The sequence below is a fragment of the Vanellus vanellus genome (genome assembly GCF_965231255.1).
Source record: "Vanellus vanellus genome assembly, chromosome: 18".
Taxonomy (NCBI): domain Eukaryota; kingdom Metazoa; phylum Chordata; class Aves; order Charadriiformes; family Charadriidae; genus Vanellus; species Vanellus vanellus.
In genome coordinates, this window is record NC_138923.1 from 2,183,402 (window position 1) to 2,206,127 (window position 22,726).

General features: G+C 47.9%; 1 protein-coding gene across 1 annotated transcript in view; it reads left to right on the forward strand.

Annotated features, from left to right (window-relative positions):
- Nucleotides 1-19,545, forward strand: part of NSMF (NMDA receptor synaptonuclear signaling and neuronal migration factor) — a gene marked incomplete at its 5' end in the record, with an annotated part of 45,782 nt that extends 26,237 nt beyond the window's left edge. Inside the window, 11 exons of the mRNA XM_082492612.1 lie at nucleotides 2,214-2,282; nucleotides 6,506-6,558; nucleotides 8,605-8,694; nucleotides 10,368-10,489; nucleotides 12,717-12,800; nucleotides 13,472-13,505; nucleotides 14,092-14,162; nucleotides 15,287-15,366; nucleotides 17,012-17,114; nucleotides 17,507-17,582; nucleotides 19,411-19,545. Of these exons, the coding sequence (XP_082348738.1) occupies nucleotides 2,214-2,282; nucleotides 6,506-6,558; nucleotides 8,605-8,694; nucleotides 10,368-10,489; nucleotides 12,717-12,800; nucleotides 13,472-13,505; nucleotides 14,092-14,162; nucleotides 15,287-15,366; nucleotides 17,012-17,114; nucleotides 17,507-17,582; nucleotides 19,411-19,508 (880 nt within the window). The 3' untranslated portion in view covers nucleotides 19,509-19,545. The remainder of the gene's footprint in view (nucleotides 1-2,213; nucleotides 2,283-6,505; nucleotides 6,559-8,604; nucleotides 8,695-10,367; nucleotides 10,490-12,716; nucleotides 12,801-13,471; nucleotides 13,506-14,091; nucleotides 14,163-15,286; nucleotides 15,367-17,011; nucleotides 17,115-17,506; nucleotides 17,583-19,410) is intronic.
- Nucleotides 19,546-22,726: the final 3,181 nt, after the last annotated feature.

The window sequence follows — 22,726 nt, forward strand, 5'->3', positions numbered from 1 at the left end:
CTCAAAGGACTGAAGAGAATAAGGGAAGCCTTGCTTCCAGGTTGTACCTAGCTTGTCAGGAAATACTGTCTTCTGGTTTCAAGTATTTCCTACCTGGCTGGGAAGCCAAGGCAAGCAATGAGGGAAATGAGATACTGTTCTACCTTCTAAGGCCCTTCTCCAGCCTTGTCACCTTTTTCCTCTGTCCTTCTTCCGATGTCTGTGTCACCTTCAGCTCTACTGCTTGCTTTATTTCTCTTTTTCTAATCAGGTCTCCTTTTTGTAATCTATTTCTCTGCCATTTCTTTTTTCCCTCGTACCTTTCCCTTCCCAAATCCCCAAAAGAGGCTGATTGTTGATGTTGGGATAACCCAGTCTAGGTCGGACCTGTAAGGACCGATGCAGGGAGAGCTGGATCCAGCACTGGGGAGAGGGCTAGCTACTGAGATATTGGAAGGGATCTGCATCCCCCCGAGAAAAAAAAAAAAGTATATCTTCATGCCCTTTCCCTCCAGCTCAGCTGGAGGCCTGACCCACCCTCCCAGCATGGGGAGCAGCATGGGACAGGCATTTGCCTGGTGCTGGTCTGCAGAATCTGGTGCGTGGTGGTGGGGTGCTAATCCCACCCTGACAGTGGTGGCGAGGAGCCCCTTGTGGGCTTCTGCTTTCTCTGTATCATCCTAGTGCTGCTTCTCTTACCCGACCTCTATGTCCCTCTGCCTCCTCTTCAGGGATTGTAAGTCCGGTGGCACCCCAGCTGGTTAACATTCCTGGGCACCAGGCTGACAGCGCCTGGGGGCAGTCTGAGGGCAATTTGACAGATGCTTTGCTCTTTAGAAATGTTGGCTGGTAACATCGGATGCTGTTTTACAGTTCTGGTCTGACACGCCAAGCCACGCACGTTTCCTTTGCCTTCAGGCACATCCTTTTGCTATCTGAAGTCATCTTTGCTGTGCACAAGGTTTGTTGCAGGATGGTAGCCCATGGCAGGGTTTACAAGTCTTGGAGTGGCTAGAGGCCGAAGTGAGGTTGGTTTGGGCAATGGTGGCCTAAGGAAACCCTTGAGGAGCACAGCTCCCTTGGTTAATGTAGCTCCTGGGTTAATGTTTCTAGAGATTCTGTGCTGCCTCTAGAAATGGCACAGAAACACCTTCAGAAGTTTAGAGCACTTCCCTAAGCTGGTTGGAATGGCTCCTGCAGGCGCCTCTGTCCTCCTGGCCTTTTCTCTAATGTTTTCAGCCCACCGCACTTGCTTCCTTCATAGACAAGACAGCGTGAGCTGACTTTGCAAGTCCTTGTCACTGTGGGAAAAGGTCTTCCTGCTCCAGAAGCCCATGAGGCTGAGCTCCTGTCATAGCCCGATGGGCCACGTTCAGCTGACAGTTGTACATCTGCATGTTCTCTGGGTCTACGTGGAGCTTAATTTGCATCCAAGCCACGTGCCAGTGCTGCCCCAGGGGGGATTTAGCTCAGTCAAACAGGAGTCTCACCACTGAGAAATGTTTAATTTAAAAAGCAATTTCCTTCCACCTAACAAGAAATATTCCTTCTGGAGTGAGAATTCCCTCAGAACACTGGCCAGGGCTGAGCACTAATGAATTCCTCTTCTCTTTCTCTTTCCCTGCGTCTCCTGGAATGTCTAGCATCTCGTAAGTATAATCTTTTTTTTTTTTTTTTTTTTTTTCCTTGTCTGTTGGTGTCCTGGATAAACTCTCCTCTCCTCTCCTCTCCTGTCCATCATATTCACTCACGCTTTCCATATGCTAGGGCTGTTTGTCAGCTGGCAAGAGGTTAGATGGCTACACCTGGTAGACCTACGTGGATCACACCCCAACCATCCTCATCTTGGAAATGGAGACTACAGTTGCTAGCATGCTTTTGTCCCTCTTGATCCTGGTGTATAGAGGTTTTGTGTTTGCAGTCTCCTAGGTCCATTCCTCCGTAGCAGGGATGATGGCTGCTTGCCCCCATTCTTTGGGCCATGATCTGGCCATGCTTACGTTTGCCTTAGGAACAACCGCTTGTCCAGCCACCTACCCTAGAGAGTGAGGACCCTTGGTCTGGTGAGTCTTTTGCCTGCCCCCTGACTCGCATACAGTCCTGCAAGGGTTGGCTGTCTTCCTTGGGCAGCCTGATCTCTCTCTGTTGTCTGGTGAGAGCTTTCCTGTCTGTGTTGCGTGTCCTCTCCAGTTCAAAGCTGTGTAGTTGGTTAATGGCTTAAAATGGTTTCCCAGGGCGTTCAGGGGCTACGCAGAGAGGAAGAGACGGAAACGAGAGAATGATTCTGCAGCTGTTATACAGAGGTAGGGCCCGTTTTCTCCCATAGCCCTAACCTTGCCTGGTGTTGCATGGGCCCTTCGGGTGTCATTAGTGACGCTTGATGCCGTTGAACGTGGTTGTCCCTGTCTGTGTTGTTGTTCATAGGGACACTAGCAGTGGCTCTGTTGGAAATGTGGAGGTGAATGATGCTGCAGTGCTCAAGACAGCTGATCTCCCTCTTCTTAAAGGAACACTGTCAAGTTTCTCTTAAGCTTCCAAATAAAATATAAAGGATCTGTGTCTCAGAAAGATATATATATATAAAAAAAATAAAAGATGCAATTTCCCCAGCCCTCTCCCAAATATTTGGAATTTGTTTGAGGTTAGCTGAATATCTCACCAGTAACTTTTATGTGCTGCTGCTGCTGCATCTACAGATGCACCTCAAAAATCTGAGACTTAAGCAAAATTAATATCTCTAGTGACCAGAAGTCTATTTTTTAAAAATCTTTGTTTAAAATAATAGAAAGGAAAGAAAAGGAAATGGGGACTGATTCCTTGTCCGGACATTACAGAAGGGCCCTGGTTTCCCTCTGCTGGCTTCACAGGGCACATCACTTAGCCACTGTGGTAATCGGAACTGTTCTGGTTCTTTAAATATGCCAAGGCTCATGTATTTTGGCAGCCTACTAAGAAGGATAACACAGCGTTTTTGTCATTGGTTAAAAACTGCCATGATTGCTTCAGCGCTGTTAAAAGCAAAGTGGGAGAAAAACATCAGGTTTTCTTAACTGGGAAATTGCCAAGAAGATTTTTTTTTTAGCAACTTTAAGGGTGGTGGAGTTTTTTTCATCAATAATGAAGAGAAATAAGAATCAAAACAGAAGATGCTGTAAATAAATAGACAGTGTATCTTTAAAAAGAAAGAGGTTTCTCAGAATTTTTTAGACTGAAATGTTAGAAAAAGGCTTGTTCACATGGCTTACAAATACAGGAGCAGGAGTTGTATACGAGCAAGAGTTGTATACCTCGGTGGTGCTGAGTAGTCAGGATAGAGGACGGAGTCACATCATCCTTTTGTTGAGCAGCCAGCATGTCCCCTCACCTCCTGTGGACACTGAAGGTCTAGGCAGGAGTGTACAGTGGGACCCCATCTGTGTTTATCTTGTGATAAAGAGGAGATAGGATAGCGATGATGGGCTTTTGTCAATGTGGGGTTTTGGCTGTGCCATGCAAGCAGACCCGGGCCAGCTGTAGGGATTGCTGACAGTGTTCGGCTCTCTTCTCCAGGAGGTGAGGAGGACCCCAGCCCCACCACAGTTTCAGATGCTGCCTGGGCAGCCCTTCATGGCCTCAGGTATTTCAGAAGCTCAGTTGTTATCACACAGCCCCTTCGGTGCTTGGCCCTGTGTCTCTGGTGCACAGAGGCTGGTTTGCTGGTGCAATGGATGTTGCCTCGAGAGTAAGTGATGCCCAGTGGTTTGCTGAACCTTGTGACCGCTGCAAGGAGGACCTGGGGAGGAGAATGTGAGAGGTGGTGTTGGGAGTTTTGCAGAGTATTGATATAAGTCAGTAATTCTGTCATTGACCTCTGTTTGGGTAATAAAAAGGCTTCTCTGCAGTGTGCAGAGGGCTGCTGTTTCTTGGAGACCCTTTGGCTGGGGTGGATACCATGGAGGTGGCATAGGATCGTGTGGACCGTGTGGTGAGCTGGAGCCTGTCAGGAGGAGGACTGTTCAGGAAAGGGAGTACTAAGGAGATTTTATCGCTGTAACTTGAGGGATGCTCGTTGACTTTTGATGGGTGAAGAGATCTTGCTAGTGATCAAGTAACACTGCATTTTCTGGGTGCAATTGCAGGAGCCAGGCAGGAAGACTAGGCAGGTTTATGTAGCCCTACTGCTCAGAGCAGATTGCGGCTCCCCCAGGGGTGCTGTGCCACTCCTTCGGTGCTAACATGCAAGCACAGAGGGGCCTGAGGACCAATACAGCTGCAAAAAGCCCTCAGAAGGATTTAGACGGCCACAGGATGCCCACAATGAAGAGGCAGTCCCTGGCTTGCACCTCCTTTCCAAAGTGCTTTATTTCTAGAAGAGCTGAGGGGGGGTGAAAAGGCCTTTGTCCCATTGTCTGAGCATTTAGTGCGGTGGTTAACCTCGAGCAGCTGGATTCTCCCTGGAGCTGCTCTCAGCAATATTTAGAAGATTTATCTAGACAGCTGCCCTCAACCTGCACTCATGGGAGAGACCAAGCTGTCTAGGCAGCTGGGAGCATCACTCTTCTATGGCAAAAACTGCATTACTCCCCTTCCCCCCAGGGGCTGAGGAAGCTCCTCTGTGGAAAGGACAACTAAGCATGTAAAAGAAAAATTGATTTTATTCCAAAATGCCAAAAGCCCAAAGGATGTAACAGTGGCCTTGGCAATTAACATTGGTGCTCAGTGTCTGGTTTTGGTCTCACCATGGACCATAAAGATTTTCATTATGATGAGTTACAATGTATGTCTAAGACCTTTTTGTGTAAAGAATGACCCTGGTTCCCTTAATATACTGTGTGTGTATGGATTTGAATCTAATGCACGGTAAGACAGCTCACGTTATCAGTTATCACACACCCCAGAAGGCTTTGTGCGTAGAGCCAGTCCAGTATGTGTTAGTGAAGCGAATGGGTTTAGTTACTTGTCTAAAGGGGGCAGTTGTCTGCTCCACAGCAGTGAATCTTCACGTACCCAAGTAGAGCTAAAATAAAGCTCTGTAAAAGAACATTAATAGCCCAAGTGCAGATGGAAATTTGTCATGGAATAATGTTGCTCCCAGCTCCGCTACCCAGCTGCTAGTTTTCCTTCTTGAGTTGCTGAATTTGGATCCTGATGACGGCATGGGGGCCAAAGGGGGGACAGTGCAGAAGGTGGTGTGGGTTAAGTGCTCTCCCTCCCCCAGGGGCAGTGTTTGCGTTGATCTCTCCGTATCAGAATAGACATATCTGACTAGCTCTGAAGAACTTGATGTTGGTGCTGGAGGTGTCTTCTAGTCCGGTTAACTTGCTAAAGCATCTGCACGGCTGTAATGTCCTTACTCATCCCACTAACTTGTATGTGAGCCAGACAATTTATCATTTTACCTCTTTCACCAGCAGTGGTCTCTGTTGCTTGATGTCTGTGTATGTTGGTGGGGAGGGAGGGAATCTAGGAAGGCTCCCTGACTCCATGCAGGCTGCTGGTACACAGGCTCACTTACATCCCTGGGGGCCATGGGGGCTGCACTGCAGGGTGAAGTCACCAGAAGTAGAGTTCACAGAGGAGTGACACTTTTCTTGCTAGTCCACCGGCTGCTTCTTCCCTGTGTCTCCTCTGGTGTCCTGTTTGGTTCCTGTGCTGTTTGGTTCCTCTCTAGGTGAGTGATGAGAAACTACAGGAGGTGTGTGCCTTGCACTTGGAGGGGCTGGACGAAGAGTCCCTTTGCCGTGGTCTCTCCGGAGTGGCCAGGACAGGCTGTTGTACACAGACCTGTCAGGTGTAGGTGCTCCCCAAGGTTTACCCACTGTTGGATTTTCCTCTGGAGCTGTGTACTCTGCAGCCCCACTGAACTCTGCCTTGGAGTCCTGGGCAGGGAAGCATGTGGTTAGGCAGGCTCACGAGGACAGTCAGCCTCGCTGAACCGTGCTAGCCAAGAAGAAAGAAGCTGCTTCAGTCTTTCCCAGCTCTTTGCCCTGCAGAGCAGTACGGGCTGCATGGTTGCTAACAGCATGGGTGGGATTTTGGCAGCTGCTGTGAATGTGTTTGGGAATGAGCACAGCCATGGGCATGGGGGGTGTGTGCTGCCTGGCAGGGCAGAGCTGGGACACCCCACTTCCCTGATGAAGCGTGTGTGGAAGAAAGGAGAGAGGGAAGCAACTACTGCTGCTTACCAGCAGGAGAGGGAGCATTTCCAGCATGGGCAGTGTCTTCAGCAAAGTTACAGCACAGGTGCCTTAGTCATTGGAAGGTGAAAGCAGGCTGTGAGAAGGGGACTGCTGTGTAGGACCTCACTTGCCCTGTAGCACCAGCCCAGGGAGTTTGGAAGAAGCAGCCACGCTCTTGACAAACGTAACAGTCCCCAGCACTGAATAGGTGCAGGCTGGGAACCTGGTCTCCAGCTTTTGAATGCCCAGAAGGAAATATGCTGTCTTCCCAATTTTATTTTTTTCCTCCCATTTTTTTTCAGCCCTGCTGGGCCCAGGTATCACTTTGTATTACCTTTCTCAGAGGTTGTGTTTGGCCTTTCTTTCAGGAATTTTCGGAAGCACCTCCGCATGGTGGGGAGCCGAAGGGTTAAAGCACAAAGTAAGTGAGCACCTGAAAGACGTGGCTGTGAGGAGTTGGAGTTTGTGCTGGTGGGACATGGGGAAACCAATGTTGTGTGCAAATGTGGGTAGAAAGGACCTAGCATTGGGCTGGAAAAGGTTTTGACCTGCTGATGCCATTTTACCCTACAAATAGAAGGCTAGGTTATTGTAAGCCTCCAGGACACATGGACGTCTGCAAACAGCCTTTAAGCTATTTCTGAGGACCCTGTGCCTTGGCTGTGGGAGATCTCTGTGGCCTCAGTGTGAGGACTGGAAGGAGAGCTGCAGCATCCTTGTCCCATGTGCTTGTAGTTTTTGGTGATCGCCGGCATAGATACTTCTGAGGAGAACCAGAGCTGAGAGTTCAGCAGAGCTGGTGAGGGCTACCTGGCGTCTTACTGAAGCTGCGGACCAGCTGTGGCTCCCTGGGGACAGTTGGCTCTTCATGTGCCGTGTGGACTGGCAGCTTTCTCTTTTCTGCTCCCCTGTTCTACTGCCATCTCTGCAGCAGGACCTGGGGGAAGGTTGCCTGGTGGGAGCTGAGAGGATGGTGGAAGGGTGAAAGAAGAGGAACAGGGAAGAGATTGGAGCAGGAGGAAGAGTGTTATGCCTCACTGAGGAAGAAATCACCTCTTACACCTGGGAAACAGCAGTTCCCTTTCCCTGAGGAAGACAACACTCCTCCTTAACTTGGTTGGGGCAGCTCCCTTAACGCTGTGAAATGGGCTGAGAATGGTGTAACTGGTTCCTGAGAGCTGAGGATTGCTCCAGAAGAGGAAACAACTTGGTCTTCCCACCCCCTGGCCAGGCATCATGTACAGACTGCCCACAGCAAAGCGTTGCTGAATTGAATTTGCACTCCTTCCTCTCCTTTCTCATATGCTGTGGGAAGTGAACAGCAAACAGCATTGCCCTTTAAAGTATCTTTATTGGCATCTGAGTTAGCACTGCCTGAAATGAACAGGGCTCACCTCCCCCTAGAGCTGTCTGAAAGTTCAGGCATGCCTCTCTGCCTTGGTAACTCTCGGGTCATGTTTTCAAAGCTTTCTTCACGTGCACAATAGCTAAATGCCTGGTTTTAAATGAAAGCTGAGGATGGAGATCACCTGAAGAACTTCCTATGTGATTTGTCTCCCTGGACATCCATGCTTGGACACACTACAGCAGAGGACAGGTTGCTTCTCAGCTCCTGTAATGTGATCTGCAGCGAATTCCTGTGCTGCTGACATGAGATGCTGTTACTAGATACACTGCAGCAAACTTGCTCTGTCTGCTACCAGAAATAGGTATTAGTAGCTATAAGTGGCTGTTAATCCAGGTGTAAGGGCTCTCACATGGGCTTGCCAAGTCAGACGTTGTGGTTGGCAGTTCAGAGGAATTTGCCTGCGGCGCAGACAGCTGGGCCAAGCTCCCAGGATTCTGCTTAGGAAATGCCGGTACAAACAATATAATGCCATTTGAGGGGAGGGAAAAAAAAAAAGCCAAGGGGGAATGCTCACAAGAGTGCAGGCAAGCAAAAACTGAAGGATTTCCTCTTTTGCAACAAAATTTAGAAAGCATGAGCTTTCCAGAGGCCCCTCCTTTGTTTGGTCCAGCTCTGGTTGGGGTGTCACTAGAACACGAAGGGAGAACTTACTGGAGAACTACTGCCTTCTTCTGGTCATGTATCTGTCATTAGCTGTTGAGGGCATCTTTCTGTGAGGCCTTTGAGTTGGAGCATTTACACTGGGACACTGGAATAGCCTTGATTAAATTGAGGTTTGAGCTGTGTGCGTTTAAGGAAAGACCATCAGATGTCCTCCTTTTTCTGTGTTACATACCCTGTAATGGTCCTGCTTAGAAAGTGGGCATTTGTCCTCTGCTGTCTAGAAGATAGACCCTTGTTTGCTGTGTGGAAAGGACTCACATTTGGCAAATGGAAGAACGAGCACAGGGGAGTCCGTGATGTGTGGCTTTGGTGGAAAACTACTGGATGTTTTGTTTTGCTGGCAGCAACAGAGGTGGCTTTGGAGTCTGTTAATGTCATGCTTTGGTTTTATCCTAGCATTTGCCGAACGGCGTGAGAGGAGCTTCAGCAGGTCCTGGAGTGACCCGACTCCCATCAAAGCTGATTCCTTCCATGATTCTCGAGAAAGTGAGTTCTGAGTCCTTTGAGCTTCCTCCTGTGGCCAAACCCTCCAGCTGAGGTGTTGACTGGAGTCCCATTGGAGTAATTCCTCTGTGCCCTGTTGTCCTATCTGTCATCCTTTTAGTTTCATGAGATCTGAGCCAATAACGCTCCAGGTGTATGCACCTCTTCACCTGTGTGTATCTATATTTATTTGTACAGCACAACGCATCTAGCCTTATGTTATTGTGCAGTTGCCAAAGGATACCCAGTGGTACAAGCTCTCTTACAGTCCTCTGTTCCCATTATCCCGTATTCGCTTGGGACCAAAACAACCTACCTGGAAGCACACCAAGTCCAAGGCTACATTCACCATAGTGGGGCTAACCTGCCTGGCTTCCCATGCAAGAGCCCCTTCTGAGCACTTTCCTAGGCTAGAATAGCTCAAGAGGACAGCTGCAGCGCTCCATGAGATGTAGCTTTGATTTCCTGGCCTTGCTGGCTATGCAGATGATGGCTTTGGGCAATATGATCTTCGTTTGGGCTGCCAGGAATTCCTCTGGGAATCCCCAGGAATGCTGCGATGTTCTGCTTGTGGGGACTGAGGTGCTGTTGTGTTAATTTACAGGAGGAAATGCCAGCATCTTCCCACTGTCTTTTTATGAAGGGAACGGCTGTTTTACCCAGATTTTATGGAAATCCTGTAGGCAAGGGACTTGGTGGATATGAGTTTGCCCATGTTGAAATGAGTTGTACTGTAAATGAATGTCACTAATGAAATGCACTGACCTACCAGGTAAGCAGGAGATCCAGCTCTCCTTGCTGTGGAAGACACTGTACCAGGTTGTAGGGGGAGGTGTATGAAAGGACAGGTTCAAAACATGACCCGATTGTTCCTTTGCAGTCTGATTCCTCCCCGCTCCCTCAGCTAACTCAGAGGCAAATGGAAAAGGCATGGTTCAGGCAGGCTCCAGGCGCTGCCCAGTGACACTCAGACGTCCCAAAAGGCACAAATAGAGGCGTCTCGGTTCTCTTTCCTCAGTCTGTGGCTTCAGGGAACCATCTCTATTTTTAACCTTTAATGGTCAATTACATTCCTTCCAGATGTGTTTTTTTTTCCCAGGAGGCATTGAAGGCCCACAGGTAAGGTCAATTTGGAGAGCAAATTCAAGTATACTATTGCAATACTACTGTGTTTGCTACAGATGTCGTCACGCTCTGGGACTTCTCTGCCAGGGTCAGTTTGACCAACAAGGCAGAGTTTCTTTATAATCACTCAGAAGACATAGTCAGAGCAGTAATTGTTACAAGGAGACCAGCTTTGAAGTCTCTGGACTTTTGCTCATCAGCTTGGCAATGTTAAAGTGTAGAGTCTGTCTGCATTTTGTCTCTCCTTCTCCATTTCTGAAATGACAGGGTGACTGTTGTGAATTACCACTTGAAAGCTAAACTTGGTGACTGTGAGAGTGATGAAAAGTTGTGTGATGTGTGGTGTCGGGCTCTGTGTGCACCCTCTTCATTCGTTAAGTGTTTGTCTGTTTGGAGACGCCAGCCCCAAAGTGTGGTGTCTGTCGCTCTGTAGAAGAAAGGAGGGCACAAGTCTCATGGCTTGTGGTACGTCTTGTGAGGTAGCTGCCAGACAGGATCAAGTGGGGAAGGCAAACTGTTCTGCCCTTGTAATGCACACTGTGTTCTGGCAGGCCATGACCTTCAGGATTCCTGCAGCACTTTGGATGGCAACTTTGACTTGAACTGGGAAGCAGAAAAGGAACTTGAAGCCATGGCATGTGACGGAGAAGACTTTATTCCACCAAAAATAATGGTGAGGGTTTGTTATGGTTTGAGAAAACCCATTGTTATTTAGACAATCATTCTCTCACCCAATGACCCCTCCCCACCCGGGAAGGGGAATCGGAGAAAAAACAAGGAAACCCACGGGTTGAAATATAAACAGTTTCAATAGCATAAGACAAGATAATTAACATTAATAACACTAAAGAACCAATATTGATCCCGATACCGATATAAAATATGCAAGGATTATACTCAGCCAATTATATCAGTGGTAAGATTTGCACTCCCAGCAGGGGACAGCAAATGTGGGATACTGTGAGCGCTATTGCTTTGGGAGGAAGGAAGGCCTCAGGGCTCTGGCACTGGGGCAAGAAGTTCTTGGGATGGCAGCCACCAAGGGAGAGAGAGCACTTTGCAGCAAGCTTTCTAATTTATATTGAATGTGCTGTTCAGGGTATGAAATGATTCTGTTGGCCAGCTTGGGTCAAGTACTCAGGTCTTCCTCCTCCTCATCCCCACACCTGCTGAGCCCTAAAACTGAGTCCTTGAAACCGGCAGACCATAGCTGGCTATGAAGTAAATATTTTCACAAATTCAGACACTAGAGTCTTCTAAAAGGGCCGTTTTCCCAAGCATTAAAGGAGAAATTAGTCCTGTGTTACTTAAACCAGGACGGGGTTTCCAACTCAGCTACTCTATCTATTCAGGTTCTGTCTGTCCTTTCAGAGCTGCTGAGTTTAGGATCCTCATGGGAAGAGGCAAGTCTTTTGTATGGGCAACTCTTCAGGTGTGTATGAGGGTCACTTGGAGATCAGCCAAGACGTGACATAGTATTCAGCATCTGTTATTGCTGGGGATAATGTGTTGAAAGAAAACTAGAAGAGGAAGGACCTGTAGTCCAACCCCAAATCGGAGCAGGACTGTCACCAACACTGAATCAAGTTAGCCTGAGTCTCAATAACCTTGACAAGAGACCTGAGTCCCCAGGCCCAGCAGTCCCTCCCTCCTGTTGTTACTTGCCCGATTTGCTTTGGAACCGTATGTCATCCCTTGAGATGCTTTCTGCTCTCTTATCCTTCCTTGGTGGTAGGCTCCCCCTGTGCTCCCTCCTGCTCTGCTCTGAGGGGTTTGGCCGACAGGACCAGGTTCTGACACATCCCTTCTTTGGCCACAGGCACAAGTACTCAGGCAAAATGGGGTCTCAAGCTTCTAGCTTTTTCTTAGGGCAGCATTGCCAGTCCAGCAGAGCAGTACTGTGTTTGAATGGGTCCTGCTAGACTTGGGAAGAGTGAAGGACATGAAGACCATCTGCTTTTATGTGTGTTCCCAAGCTGGCTGTGCAGTCTCAGCCCCACGGCACACTCAGGGCAAAGTGGCCAGGTGACACCCAAACACTAAGAACTCAACTCCTGGGTTTGCTGAGCCCTTGGTCCCTCCACTGTGTCTCCCCAGGTGGAGGAATGTCCACCCCGGACTCTGTGCATTGTGCCTCTTCAGGTACAACTTTACGTTAACTCCCATGTATCCAAAGGAGTGACTGGGACCCCAATCTGGAACCCAGGCTGCCTGCTCCACTCACAACGATGAACTGAAATCACAGCACAGCCAAATTGCCTGTGTTCCCATAGCCCTTTGGCTTGTGCAGATGGCAGCCCCATCGTCTCGGGCTCTCGCGCTGATGGAACCAGCTGAAGCTTCAGCCAGAGTTGCCAGGCGACCTGCATCTGCCCAACATCCCACGGCTGTGCTCCTGCCTGTGCCTGATGCCATTCCATCCCTTGCCTGCCTTCTGTTCAGGCAGGCAGCCATCCCACCACCGGCCAGCTGAGTGTCCTGCTTTGAACAATCCCCTACAGGCAGAAGCATAGACCCTTGCACAGTGGAAGGCTGTACGGAAGTCATCTTTACTGGGATATAGCCATTCGTGGTGACGCACAAGCTTCTTCATCCTCTGTGTGCACTGATCTGCCCTTTACACTGTTACCTCGGACTCAGTCCTGCCTTTTGGGCAGAGCTGTGCACTCGTTTGTTGGGGGCCGAGGAGACTGTGACACATGGGAGTACTTGGCAGGCCTGGGGGAGCTCTGTAGTGGACCGCAGGCTTGAAGGACCTTCCACAGGGATGCAGATAGGCTGCTAGTTTGGGTAACACGTGGGAGCAGCTGAATAGGACACTGTTATCATGCCCTTTGTGCCTCTGTCCAGACTCTACTGGCTTCTCCTCATGCTGTTGTGCTTCTTTTTCCCTCTTCCAGCTCATTTCTTCCAAGGTGCCCAAAGCAGAGTATGTCCCGACAATTATCCGCAGGGACGATCCCTCTATCATCCCCATTCTCTACGTAAGTATGTCGCTTCTGCTGTGTCTGGATGTGTGGGAGCAGGCTTCATACAGTGAAATTTTATTGTTTGGGGTTTTTTTTTTGTCCCTATCCCTAGTTCCTGTTATGGTGATTCTGAAACCCTGATGTGATTTGGAAAAGCTGGGAGTGTGCTGAACCCAGATTTGGGATCTTCGGGGCTCAGGTCTAGGTGGAAGTGTAAGGTGGAGTGAAAATTGCATGTGTGGGCTACCAGACTATGCAGGCTCAGCCAGGCAGCATGGGAATATTAAGAAGGGATGGCAGCGCAGCCTGAGCACACAAGCAGAGCTGTGTGTGGCCAGGCTTAGGGCTGCTCCTTACGCTCATTCTCAGACAGGACGAGCAGGCTTCAGAGCTCTGTGGTGGACCGTGAACCCCATCACCCTATGTACAGTGATGCATCCATGTCTGTCATTAATTTAACCTTGGTTTTTTGCTAGTCCTGCCTGAGCAGGTGCGTGAAACATCAGTAAGGAGTCGTGGGTCTCTTTTTCCTAATCACTTTATATTAACTTAATTTGAAAGGGAGGGGTGGGACTGACAGCCCAGAAAACTCCAGCACTGCCTGCTGCACATGGAGACTATAATAACATCATGGGAGCTGGTATAGGGACAGTGAACCTTCATATGTCTTCTCTCTTGGTTTCCAGGACCATGAACACGCCACCTTTGATGACATCCTAGGTATGTGAGCGTTATTTCCTTTTCTTAACTCCCACCTGTTGCAAATGTAACTGATTGATATGTTAAAGTCACTCCACTGCCCTGTGCCTGTGGTGCCACTCATAAAGGTGTTTTTATCACCTCAGTGACACCTGACAGTCAGGTGTCTGTCCAAGTGACGTCCAGTCATCCAACTGCAGCTGCTGTTGGATGTGCTGCAGTAACAAAGCTTCACTTCTGTGGCCCATTTCCTATGCCAAGCTCCACGTTTATGAAAGGGAAGCCGAGGTACAGGGCAGCAAAGATACGTGTTTGTTGTACCCTTGTAGGTGAGTAGGAGCGTTAACAGAGGGTCAGGACAGCAGGGTCTGGTACGGTGCTGTGGGCACTACAGAGCAGTGTCTGGTGTTGCACCTTACCTTCTCTACCTGGTGATACGCTGGGGTTCCCCGCTTTCCACAGCACAAACCCAAAGGGTTTGCTTTGACATCAGTGGGAATGTAGGAGCTGAGCACCTCTCGCAGCTCAGCCTCCTGCCTTCAGGATGAAATAAGGTTAAGTTTTAGCTTCCTTCATGGTTCACCTTTTGCAACATGTTTTTTTGCAGAGGAAATAGAGAAGAAGCTTAACATTTATCGGAAAGGCTGCAAAATCTGGAAGATGTTGATATTTTGCCAGGTACGTGAAAGTTGTTTAGCACTTGGGTGGTTTGTTACAAAATTGTCTTTTTCTACAGGGAAAACTACATAGAGCAACCAATATTCCAAAGTCAGATTCTGTTAAAGTAACTGAATATGTACAGCTTTCGCTTCTCATTTCCCCAGACACTGAGCAGTCTCAAGTTGCTGTGACAGCAGGAAATAAAATCTGATTTAGTGTGGCTGACTTCAGAGCTGGGCTGCTTCTTAGCAGCTTTCAAGGAAAACCAGACAAACCAGCGTTAGTGCAGACCTCAAAAGGCAGATTTCAGAGAAAGGAACAAGCATTTGCAATGTGATGGTTACAGTTTTTGTACAGCTTCCAGTATGACAGTGACAGTGGTGGCTGTTGTGGATCAGACCGGCAGATGGCACAGCTCAGAGCTCCAGAGGGATCAGGGCACAGGCTTGCCAAGCTGTGGGTGGGACAGGTTCAGGCCCTGCTGGATCTGGGGCTCGCTGGGGATTTCCTTTGCAAGTCTCCTGTTCCTCAGGGTAGTCAGCTTTGGACTTCCCCAGCAACTGTGCGAGGAACATTGAAATGAGAAGTTAGGAAGGTAACCTAATGTGAGCTCCCTCCCACGTGCCTGATGCTGCAAAACAGCAGGGTGTGCAGCACACAGACCTGGAGATTGCACTGATGTTGTGCTCAATCTTTTTATGCCTCCTACTAGTAGCGAAAGCCCAGTTCGTCTACAGTGACGTCTTGCTTCCTTATCCCTGCTTTGCTTAGCTTCTCATCTGCCTATGATGGCAAGTCCCCGAACATCCCCAAATGAAAGGGACTTTCTTGTCTTCCCTATTACTCTAGAGCCACCCACAATAAAGATTTTTGTCTATTATTGTGCCTTGCTAGAACGAGGTGGGCATATAACAGTAAAAAACAGGGAATCCAACCCCCAGCACGCTCCCCATATGTGAATATTTCATGAGCAAGTGCCTGCGGTGTCTGCTGTGGAGGTTGTAGCAGTCGTGCCAGCCTGGTGTATCTGCTCTGCTCCCTGGTGGCACTTCTGGGTACGGCTGTGCAGGGCAAGAAACCTATCCAGGGCTTGGTTCTTCAGGGCCTGTGCAAAGTGATTTGCGTCTGTGTCTCTCTTGCAGGGAGGTCCGGGTCACTTATACTTGTTAAAGAACAAAGTTGCCACTTTTGCCAAAGTGGAGAAGGAGGAAGATATGATCCTGTGAGTGGCTGTGTTTATGTTCTGGACTTGCATTGCATTTTTCTGCTCGGTTTGCTCCGTGTTTAGAGTGCATGGCCCGGAAGGAGAGGTGGAGGGAGCGGGGTTAGGGGAAGAGGAGGCTGTGGGGGGACGGAGTAGCAGCTTACAGCTCCTTTGAGGGGAGACACAAAGATGACAGAGCCATGCTCGTCCCTGGGGTGGTGCAGCCCTGGGATGGATCACCAGATTTATGCTTTATCTGCTGTGCAGTGTGTCTCTTGACTGGAGACTATCAAAAGAGGGAATATATATATATTCTCCCAACAAAGGCTTTGCTGACCAGCAGCCAGAACATGCACTTGTGCCTCTGTTGCTCTGAAGTGGCTGAGGTCACATTTCTAAGCAAGCGACTAGTGGCAAAAATCCAAACCGTTCCCCCCACAGCTGTCAGATTGGTAACTGCCCTCCTAATTGCAGGGGGAAATGGAATTTGCCTCTGCAAAGCCTGCTCAAAGTCCAGCACGTTACCGAGGAGGGTTTTAGCTAACACGCCAGCCTGTCAGCCAGGCTTGCTGCGGCAATTTTGCTTCTCCTTGGTGAGAGTTAAGCTTTGCCTGTTTTGCTGCCTGCTCGCTTGTGCTGGCTCAAACTTACTTGGCTAACAGTGCTTCGTTGTGGGGGAGAGGATGTATACCAACCTGTTCCTACACAACTTTTTGTTGGCATGAGAACTGAGTATTAAAATCAACATCTGTTCAGCGCTCTCATGCTCTGGCACAAACAATGTCAATAAAATTCTTCAGCACGTGTGTACGTACACGCTTCTGAACACGTTCCAGGCATAGCTGGTCCCAAGCTGGTAATTCAGGGACTTTCAGAAAGCTGTGAACACACAGCTCAAAATTTGGATGCTTAGAAGTGACTGTCTCCATCCAACCTGTACGCATGTGGGAGGCAGTCCTGAGAAAAGCTTAGGCTGCAATCTGATCACGGACCCCACAGAGGATCTGCTGGGCTTTAGAGCCCACCAGAAGTCAGCTCTCAGCCGCTGGCAGGGGAGGTGGTTGTATTTCATGTCCCTTAGGTGCAATGTGCCTGGTCAGTAGTCACAAAATGTAAAGCAGGTCTGACAGTTGAGCAGCACCAAGCACTGGGTAGTATGGAACAGCCTGGGTTGGTGGTGTCTCTCTAGCTATGTAGAACAATGACCTCTCCAGCTGTTCTCTGCTGATTCCATGCCCTGGAAATGAACTAGTGCGTAACACTCATATTTAGAAAGGGCAATTGTTGCTAGAAATGGGAGATAGGAAATTGGAAGGAACTGCTACAAGAAGAGAGTGCTTAGTAAAACTGCCAGTCTAAAAGCACCCCTGGTGGACTTTGCTCCCTTCTCTTCACCCTGGAGCTTCCTTGGCTCAATGGGCCACTCCTCCTTCTCTACCATGTGACTTGGACCTGGTCCTCGGGCCCTTGCCCTGCCCCTGCTCTTCCTTGTCTGAAGACCAGTGGCTCTTCTTGAGCAGCTAGTTTGCTCCTCAGGCTACAAGCCTCAGGCCCCTTCTGAGCAGCATTCACACACGCATCTGTGTGATTACTCATGCATATGAGGGGATATGAAAAAACAGAATACGTAATTTAACAAACAAAAAATACCTATTTTTTCCAGCTTCTGGAAGAGGTTGAGCCGGCTGATGAGTAAAGTCAATCCTGAACCAAATATCATTCACATCATGGGCTGCTATGTTCTTGGAAACCCCAATGGGGAGAAGGTAAGAGCTTCCTGGGTCACCTCTCAGGGAATGTCTACTGAATTGCGCCAAGCCCAGGGAGGCAACAATCACACTAGGAAATCTAAACCTTCTTCTTCTGCTTGTGGGAACATGCTGCCATCCTGTCCTGTGAGTGGCTGTGAATGGGCGAACCACCCTATGGATTGTGCCTTCCCCAGGGTAGGAATGATAAGTGACATGCAGGACAAATATTGAAGCCTTTGAGGAGAATAGTCATTTGAAACACTTTATTTATTTACTGGTGAGCTAGATGTTTTAAAGGACATGACTGGAAGGTTTTCTAGAGGTAGGGAAGAAGGATGGGCAATTCTGGGGGCCCTGGATTTCATCTTTGTTTTCAGCTGCTAACTCTCAATATGTTTTCCTTTCAGCTATTTCAGAATCTGAAAAACTTAATGAATCCTTATAGGGTTGCCTTTGAGTCTCCACTTGAACTATCAGCTCAAGGTAATTTTTCTGTACAGCGACGCACACCTTCCTAATCAACCTGCCCCCTTCAGTGGGAATCTCCCTGAAAAAGCAATTTTGAGCTCCTGTCCTGCCATGGTCTTCGTTTTGCTAGTAACCACCTCATGTAGTTCAGTTGCTGAACCTGGTTTTCCCCTGGCAATTCCTCCATGTTCACACTTCATCTGTCCTGTTTGTTGTGGCTGAAGCTGCAGCACCTTCTCTGAGGCTATTGGTAGTGGCAAAGTAGCCCAAATAGTAGGCCGCTTTCGAGGCTGAGTTTAGGAGATTCACTGTATTATTTGGGGACGTGATGTCCGTGGGAGAAATGCACAAGGGAGCAGAACCTTTTCTATAACCAAGTGTGCAGGAGTCTCTTCTCCAGGACTCCAACCACTGGTACTCAGTGAGTTGTGTCATCAGCGAGCGACTGGGGTATAGCCCATTACAGCCTTGCTATACCGCAGTCCGCTTTGCTTTTTTTCTTTTTTGCCTGTAGCTCAAGATACTTCAAGGGGCTATAGAATTTTTCCTGTTCTTTGGTCAATGTAGGTAATTATGGGTGCAGTTTCATAAGCGACACTCATAAATATTCTGAATTTGCCCTTGTTGTTTTGTCTTTGCTGTAGTCCTTGGTACTTTGTTATCTTGGAAAATTAAAAATATGCAGCATTAGGCTATAAGCACTGTGGATTCTTTCTCTGCTGCTCACAGGTGGCATCAGCACTGATGGGTTATTCTTAATTCCTGCTTACCGTCATAGCAGTGTACAGGAGTTGAGCGCACTCTGTGCATGTCCTGTCGAGGTTTGGACCCAGCTTTACACAGTGCTTGTACAGATCCCACAGTGAATGTGCTCGTACACGTGTGCCAAGAAGCAACTTGCAGGAGAATTCCTGGGTTTATGTGCAGCTCGGCAGGCAAGGCAGCAGGTTCTGCGCACATGCTTTTAAGCAGTTGATCTCCCAGGAGGCTGGGCTGAAGAATATGTCTGGATTTATCCCCTTGGTCAATCTGGGACGTGCCAATAGTGTACCCTCTTTAATCCTTTGCAAAGTCATCTGAAACTAATCTTAATCAGGCCTCAAAAGCGAAAATCCCTGCTTGAGCCCTGTCTCAGAGTCCAGGGTTGTTTGCCCTTGTGTTTTCAAATGCGCTCGCCGCTTCCAGCGCCAGCCCTGTGCATGGCTTTAGGTGGGTGACTGCCTCGTGAGACCCCCCACCTTCAATCAGAGCTGCCGGCGGCGCAGAACTCGCATTCCTGTGCCCTGTTGAGCTCATTGCTGTGCGAAGAGACAGCTCTGCAGCACAGAGACAGCCTGTTAATGTTAATTTAAACAAAACACAAAACAGTTTTTATTTTAAATTTAAATTTTAATTATTTTTAATGTTTCCCACAAATCTTTACAATGAGTTTACTCTTGATTTTTAATTTCCTGAGGCCCCTGTGCCAGGTTGCCTCACGCAGGCTGTTGGAGCTGCTGTCTGATGCCCTATAGCCCCCGGCCCCCCTTCTGCAGGCACTGCAGAGGGGTCAAAGTCTGGAGACCCACTTAGTGTTCAGTTCCCGCCCCCACGGACAAACCCTGTCAGGGGATTATAAGGACCCTTTCATGGATTGAGGAGACCTAAAAAGATGTTTGCTTCTCATGGGCACCTTCCTGTGCTCTGGGTAGGTGCTGAGTGTCAGTACTCTCCGTACGAAGCGTGTGGATGGGTTCTCCTGGGCCCCTGCCTGTAGGTGGGGTGGGTTTTGCTGCCGCGGCCTCTCACGTCCCTCCCTTGTGCTGCAGGGTGTAACCCCTCTGCTTTGTTTCACTTCTCCTAGGTAAGCAAATGATTGAGACTTACTTTGACTTCCGCCTTTACCGCCTCTGGAAGACCCGCCAGCACTCTAAACTATTGGATTACGATGACATTTTATGAGCTGGAGAAGACTTTGCAAGAGGAAGTTGATCACCGGTGTCCAAGAAGTCATGCTTACTGCAGAGAGACTTTTTTATTGGCACAGGGAGCCCTTCAAAGCCCTATAGGAGGCAGCAGAGCTAAAGGGAGGGAAGAAGGAGCCCTCGGAAGTGTGTTGGGAGGAAAGTCTCCTGGGTCAAGAGAGACTGGAGGGAAAGGGTTTGACACCTCACTCGCCTCAGGTCAGAGCCGTGGTGTCTCAGGAGGAGCTGTGTGAAACGAGGACAGGATGGAGTTCCTTGCAGAACTGAGCTGTTTTGGGTCAGAATGGGCCAGATTTGATTCCAGGTCCTTTTAAAGACTTTTAAAGCTCAGGTTTTCTTACACAAAATAAAATAAATTACCCGTGCACTACAATGAAGAAGTGACCAGAGCACAGAGGAAGGAGGGGTTTGTACTGATGGGACCTTCTGTGTCTGGGGATCTCGGAGAGCAAGGACTGCTACACCTACTCCTGCAAACTTCGATCGAGACGATCCAGTTTCATTGTGAATATATACTGGAATATAGAATTGAAATCTAACTCTTTTTTTGTTTTGTTTAATAGAAAATAAGTGCAATTTTTATAGCAAGAGGGGCCAAATCCCTCCCAATATTTAATTAGTTAAAAATAACACACCAGTAACCAATAGATGAGGTATTTTTGGTCTGCTTGAAAATATATTCAAAATGGTAATATATCTTCTGTAGACATATTTAATCACCAGCAAACATATTTTAAGGTAACTTAGCAGACCCTGCATGTCTGCTGCATTGATTAACCCGGTTTGGTTTGTTACTTTCAGAGTAGCTGTGTTGCACTAATTGTATGTGCTCTCACGAATGTATAGTTCTCCTCCAATTAGACACAACTTCGTTACTTTCTATTTTGCTGCTTGCAAAACTCTTAGTTTTGCTAAAATACTTTAGGTTAGAAATACAGTACCTGGCTGAGAAACCTCCGTCAGGTTCGCTATGGTATAAAAATGAATTAGAAATTAATAGCCATGGTAATTACTCGCTCATGCCAGTGTTTTGCTGTGTGTTGAGAGACGAGTTCTCTTTCTAGTCTGCTGTGCGGAGCAGCACGGTGCCACGGCCATCAGAACCCCTCCAAGGAGACTGTTCGCTGAGGCATTTGGAAGAAATGCTTCTGGAGGAATCAGCACGGGTTTGTAGCATGAGTTGGAATCTTCCCTGTTTTCACTTGATTGCCAGTTGTTTGTGCATAAACCACCTCTTTTCCAGTGCGAAAAAGACCTGTTGATTGGTCTGAGCTGCTCACGTCCCTTCCTGTGTAGGACAGAGTAAAACCAGAGCTTTGTCAGAGCAGCCATCGTTTGAGAACCCAGATTCGTACTTGATGTTTGATGATATATTTTGGACTATATTTACTTTTTGTTTAAGTCGGGGGGAGGGGGGGTTGCTTTTTGTTTTGGGAAGGGTTTTTTTTCCATCTTCTACTCTGCTGTTCAGAGGATAAATATTACTTACAGTCTGTGTAGGTCACTCTGGCAATTCTGGGAGGTGATACAAGTTGTTTCTTTTATAAGTAAGATCTACTGGAGAATAACTGGGAAGTATTACTTTGGTTTCCTGATTTCCTGGTCTCTAAAATTAGGTGATTGTGAAGTGAAGGAAAATATATGTACAAATCTTTTTTTTTAATATTTACAAAAAGAACTAGTTGTTCTGATGTGTAGAGTACTCCTTCCCCTGTGACATATCTGTGGTCGTACTTTTGGGGAGCAGGCATCTGGCTAGAACTGCTGAACCCTGTACATTTATAGCAGTTCTATAGCAAAACTTTTGAAGAAATCATGTACATATAGTAAGGAGAAGAATAGGTGGAGAGAGAGATGGTTTAAAGTCATTGAAAGCAACATATTGAACTAAATAGGTGTGGGCTGTTGCCTCCCGCTCTGGCTCAGAGCTGTCGGGCGGCCGCCCTGCTGCGCTGGCCCGACCTGGGGAGGTTCGGTGGCTACATCTCATCCCGGGCTGGACTTATCCTCTTGACTCGGTCGTGTTTTCCAGACTTGAGGTGAAGGGGATAATCGGCACCGGTCTGTAGCATTTGGAAGAAAATGCCAGGTATGGAAAAGAAATCAAAATTCATGCCAATTCTCTCTTATTTAGCATGGTAGCTTCCACCAGCTGCGCTTGAGAGAGGTGGGAGCTGTAGGTGCAACGAAAGCAAGAAGTCATGTCTTATTTGGAGAAGGAAACGGTAGTGGCAGGATTAAAATGCTTACACAAAACTCTCTCCCTTTCTGACCCTTTTACCTCCTATGGTTATGCTCCTAACTGGAGACAGACAAACTGTTCTTCCTTTCTCTTTTCTAAAGTAAAATCCCAATTCAGTGAACTTGGTAGCATGAATGTAGCATTGTGGAACTATTGAAAATCTTACTTAACTCCGAAAGGGCCCGTTTATGTATCCACTTCAGTGATTTCTCTGTAGAACTATTGTGTATCTATTCTCATTGATCACTTGTAGAAATAGGGGTGCGAAGTAGAACGGTAGATTGTACAGTTGCGTAACTTCTATAGGAAGATGTATGTTTGAATGAACATTACTGACTGTTTTACTGGTGCAGTTGACTATAGTATAGTATAATGACAAACAATGAATGCATTTCTCTCTTTTCCAAAGATCTATATTCCTCATAGTTTGTGATGTTTAGGACATGAGCATATTATTTCCTTTGTAGCGTTCATTTGACTAAAGAGATGAAATACTCTAAAAGCTGTGACTGGAAAGACAATAGTGTTTTGATGTTTAAAGTCCTTTGTGCGAATACCGTCATTGAAGTTAACCATTTCTGAAAGAGGAAAACAAATTTCTTCCCTTTTTTAACTGGTTGAATTTTTCGAGTGGCTGCTGGGAAAGGAAGGGATCAGCAGAGGATGGGATGCAAAAAAAAAAAAATTAAATAAAAATTGTAATTATTTAAACTTTAGAGTTAAAAATAGAGCCTGTAACTTCCTCCCTTGGACCAGCCTGTACAGGTTGACCTCTGGATGTGCGCTTGCTGCCAGCCCACAGCACACTCGCAGCCAGGACTTCCCCTCTGCAGAGGCTGAGTGCCGGTTCCGAGCGCCCCAAGCGCCTCTGCAGCGTCTTCTCTGGGGGATGCTGAGGATGGCCCCGGGCAGTGCCAGCGGAGCACGGCTCGCCCGCAGGGCGCTCTGCCCAG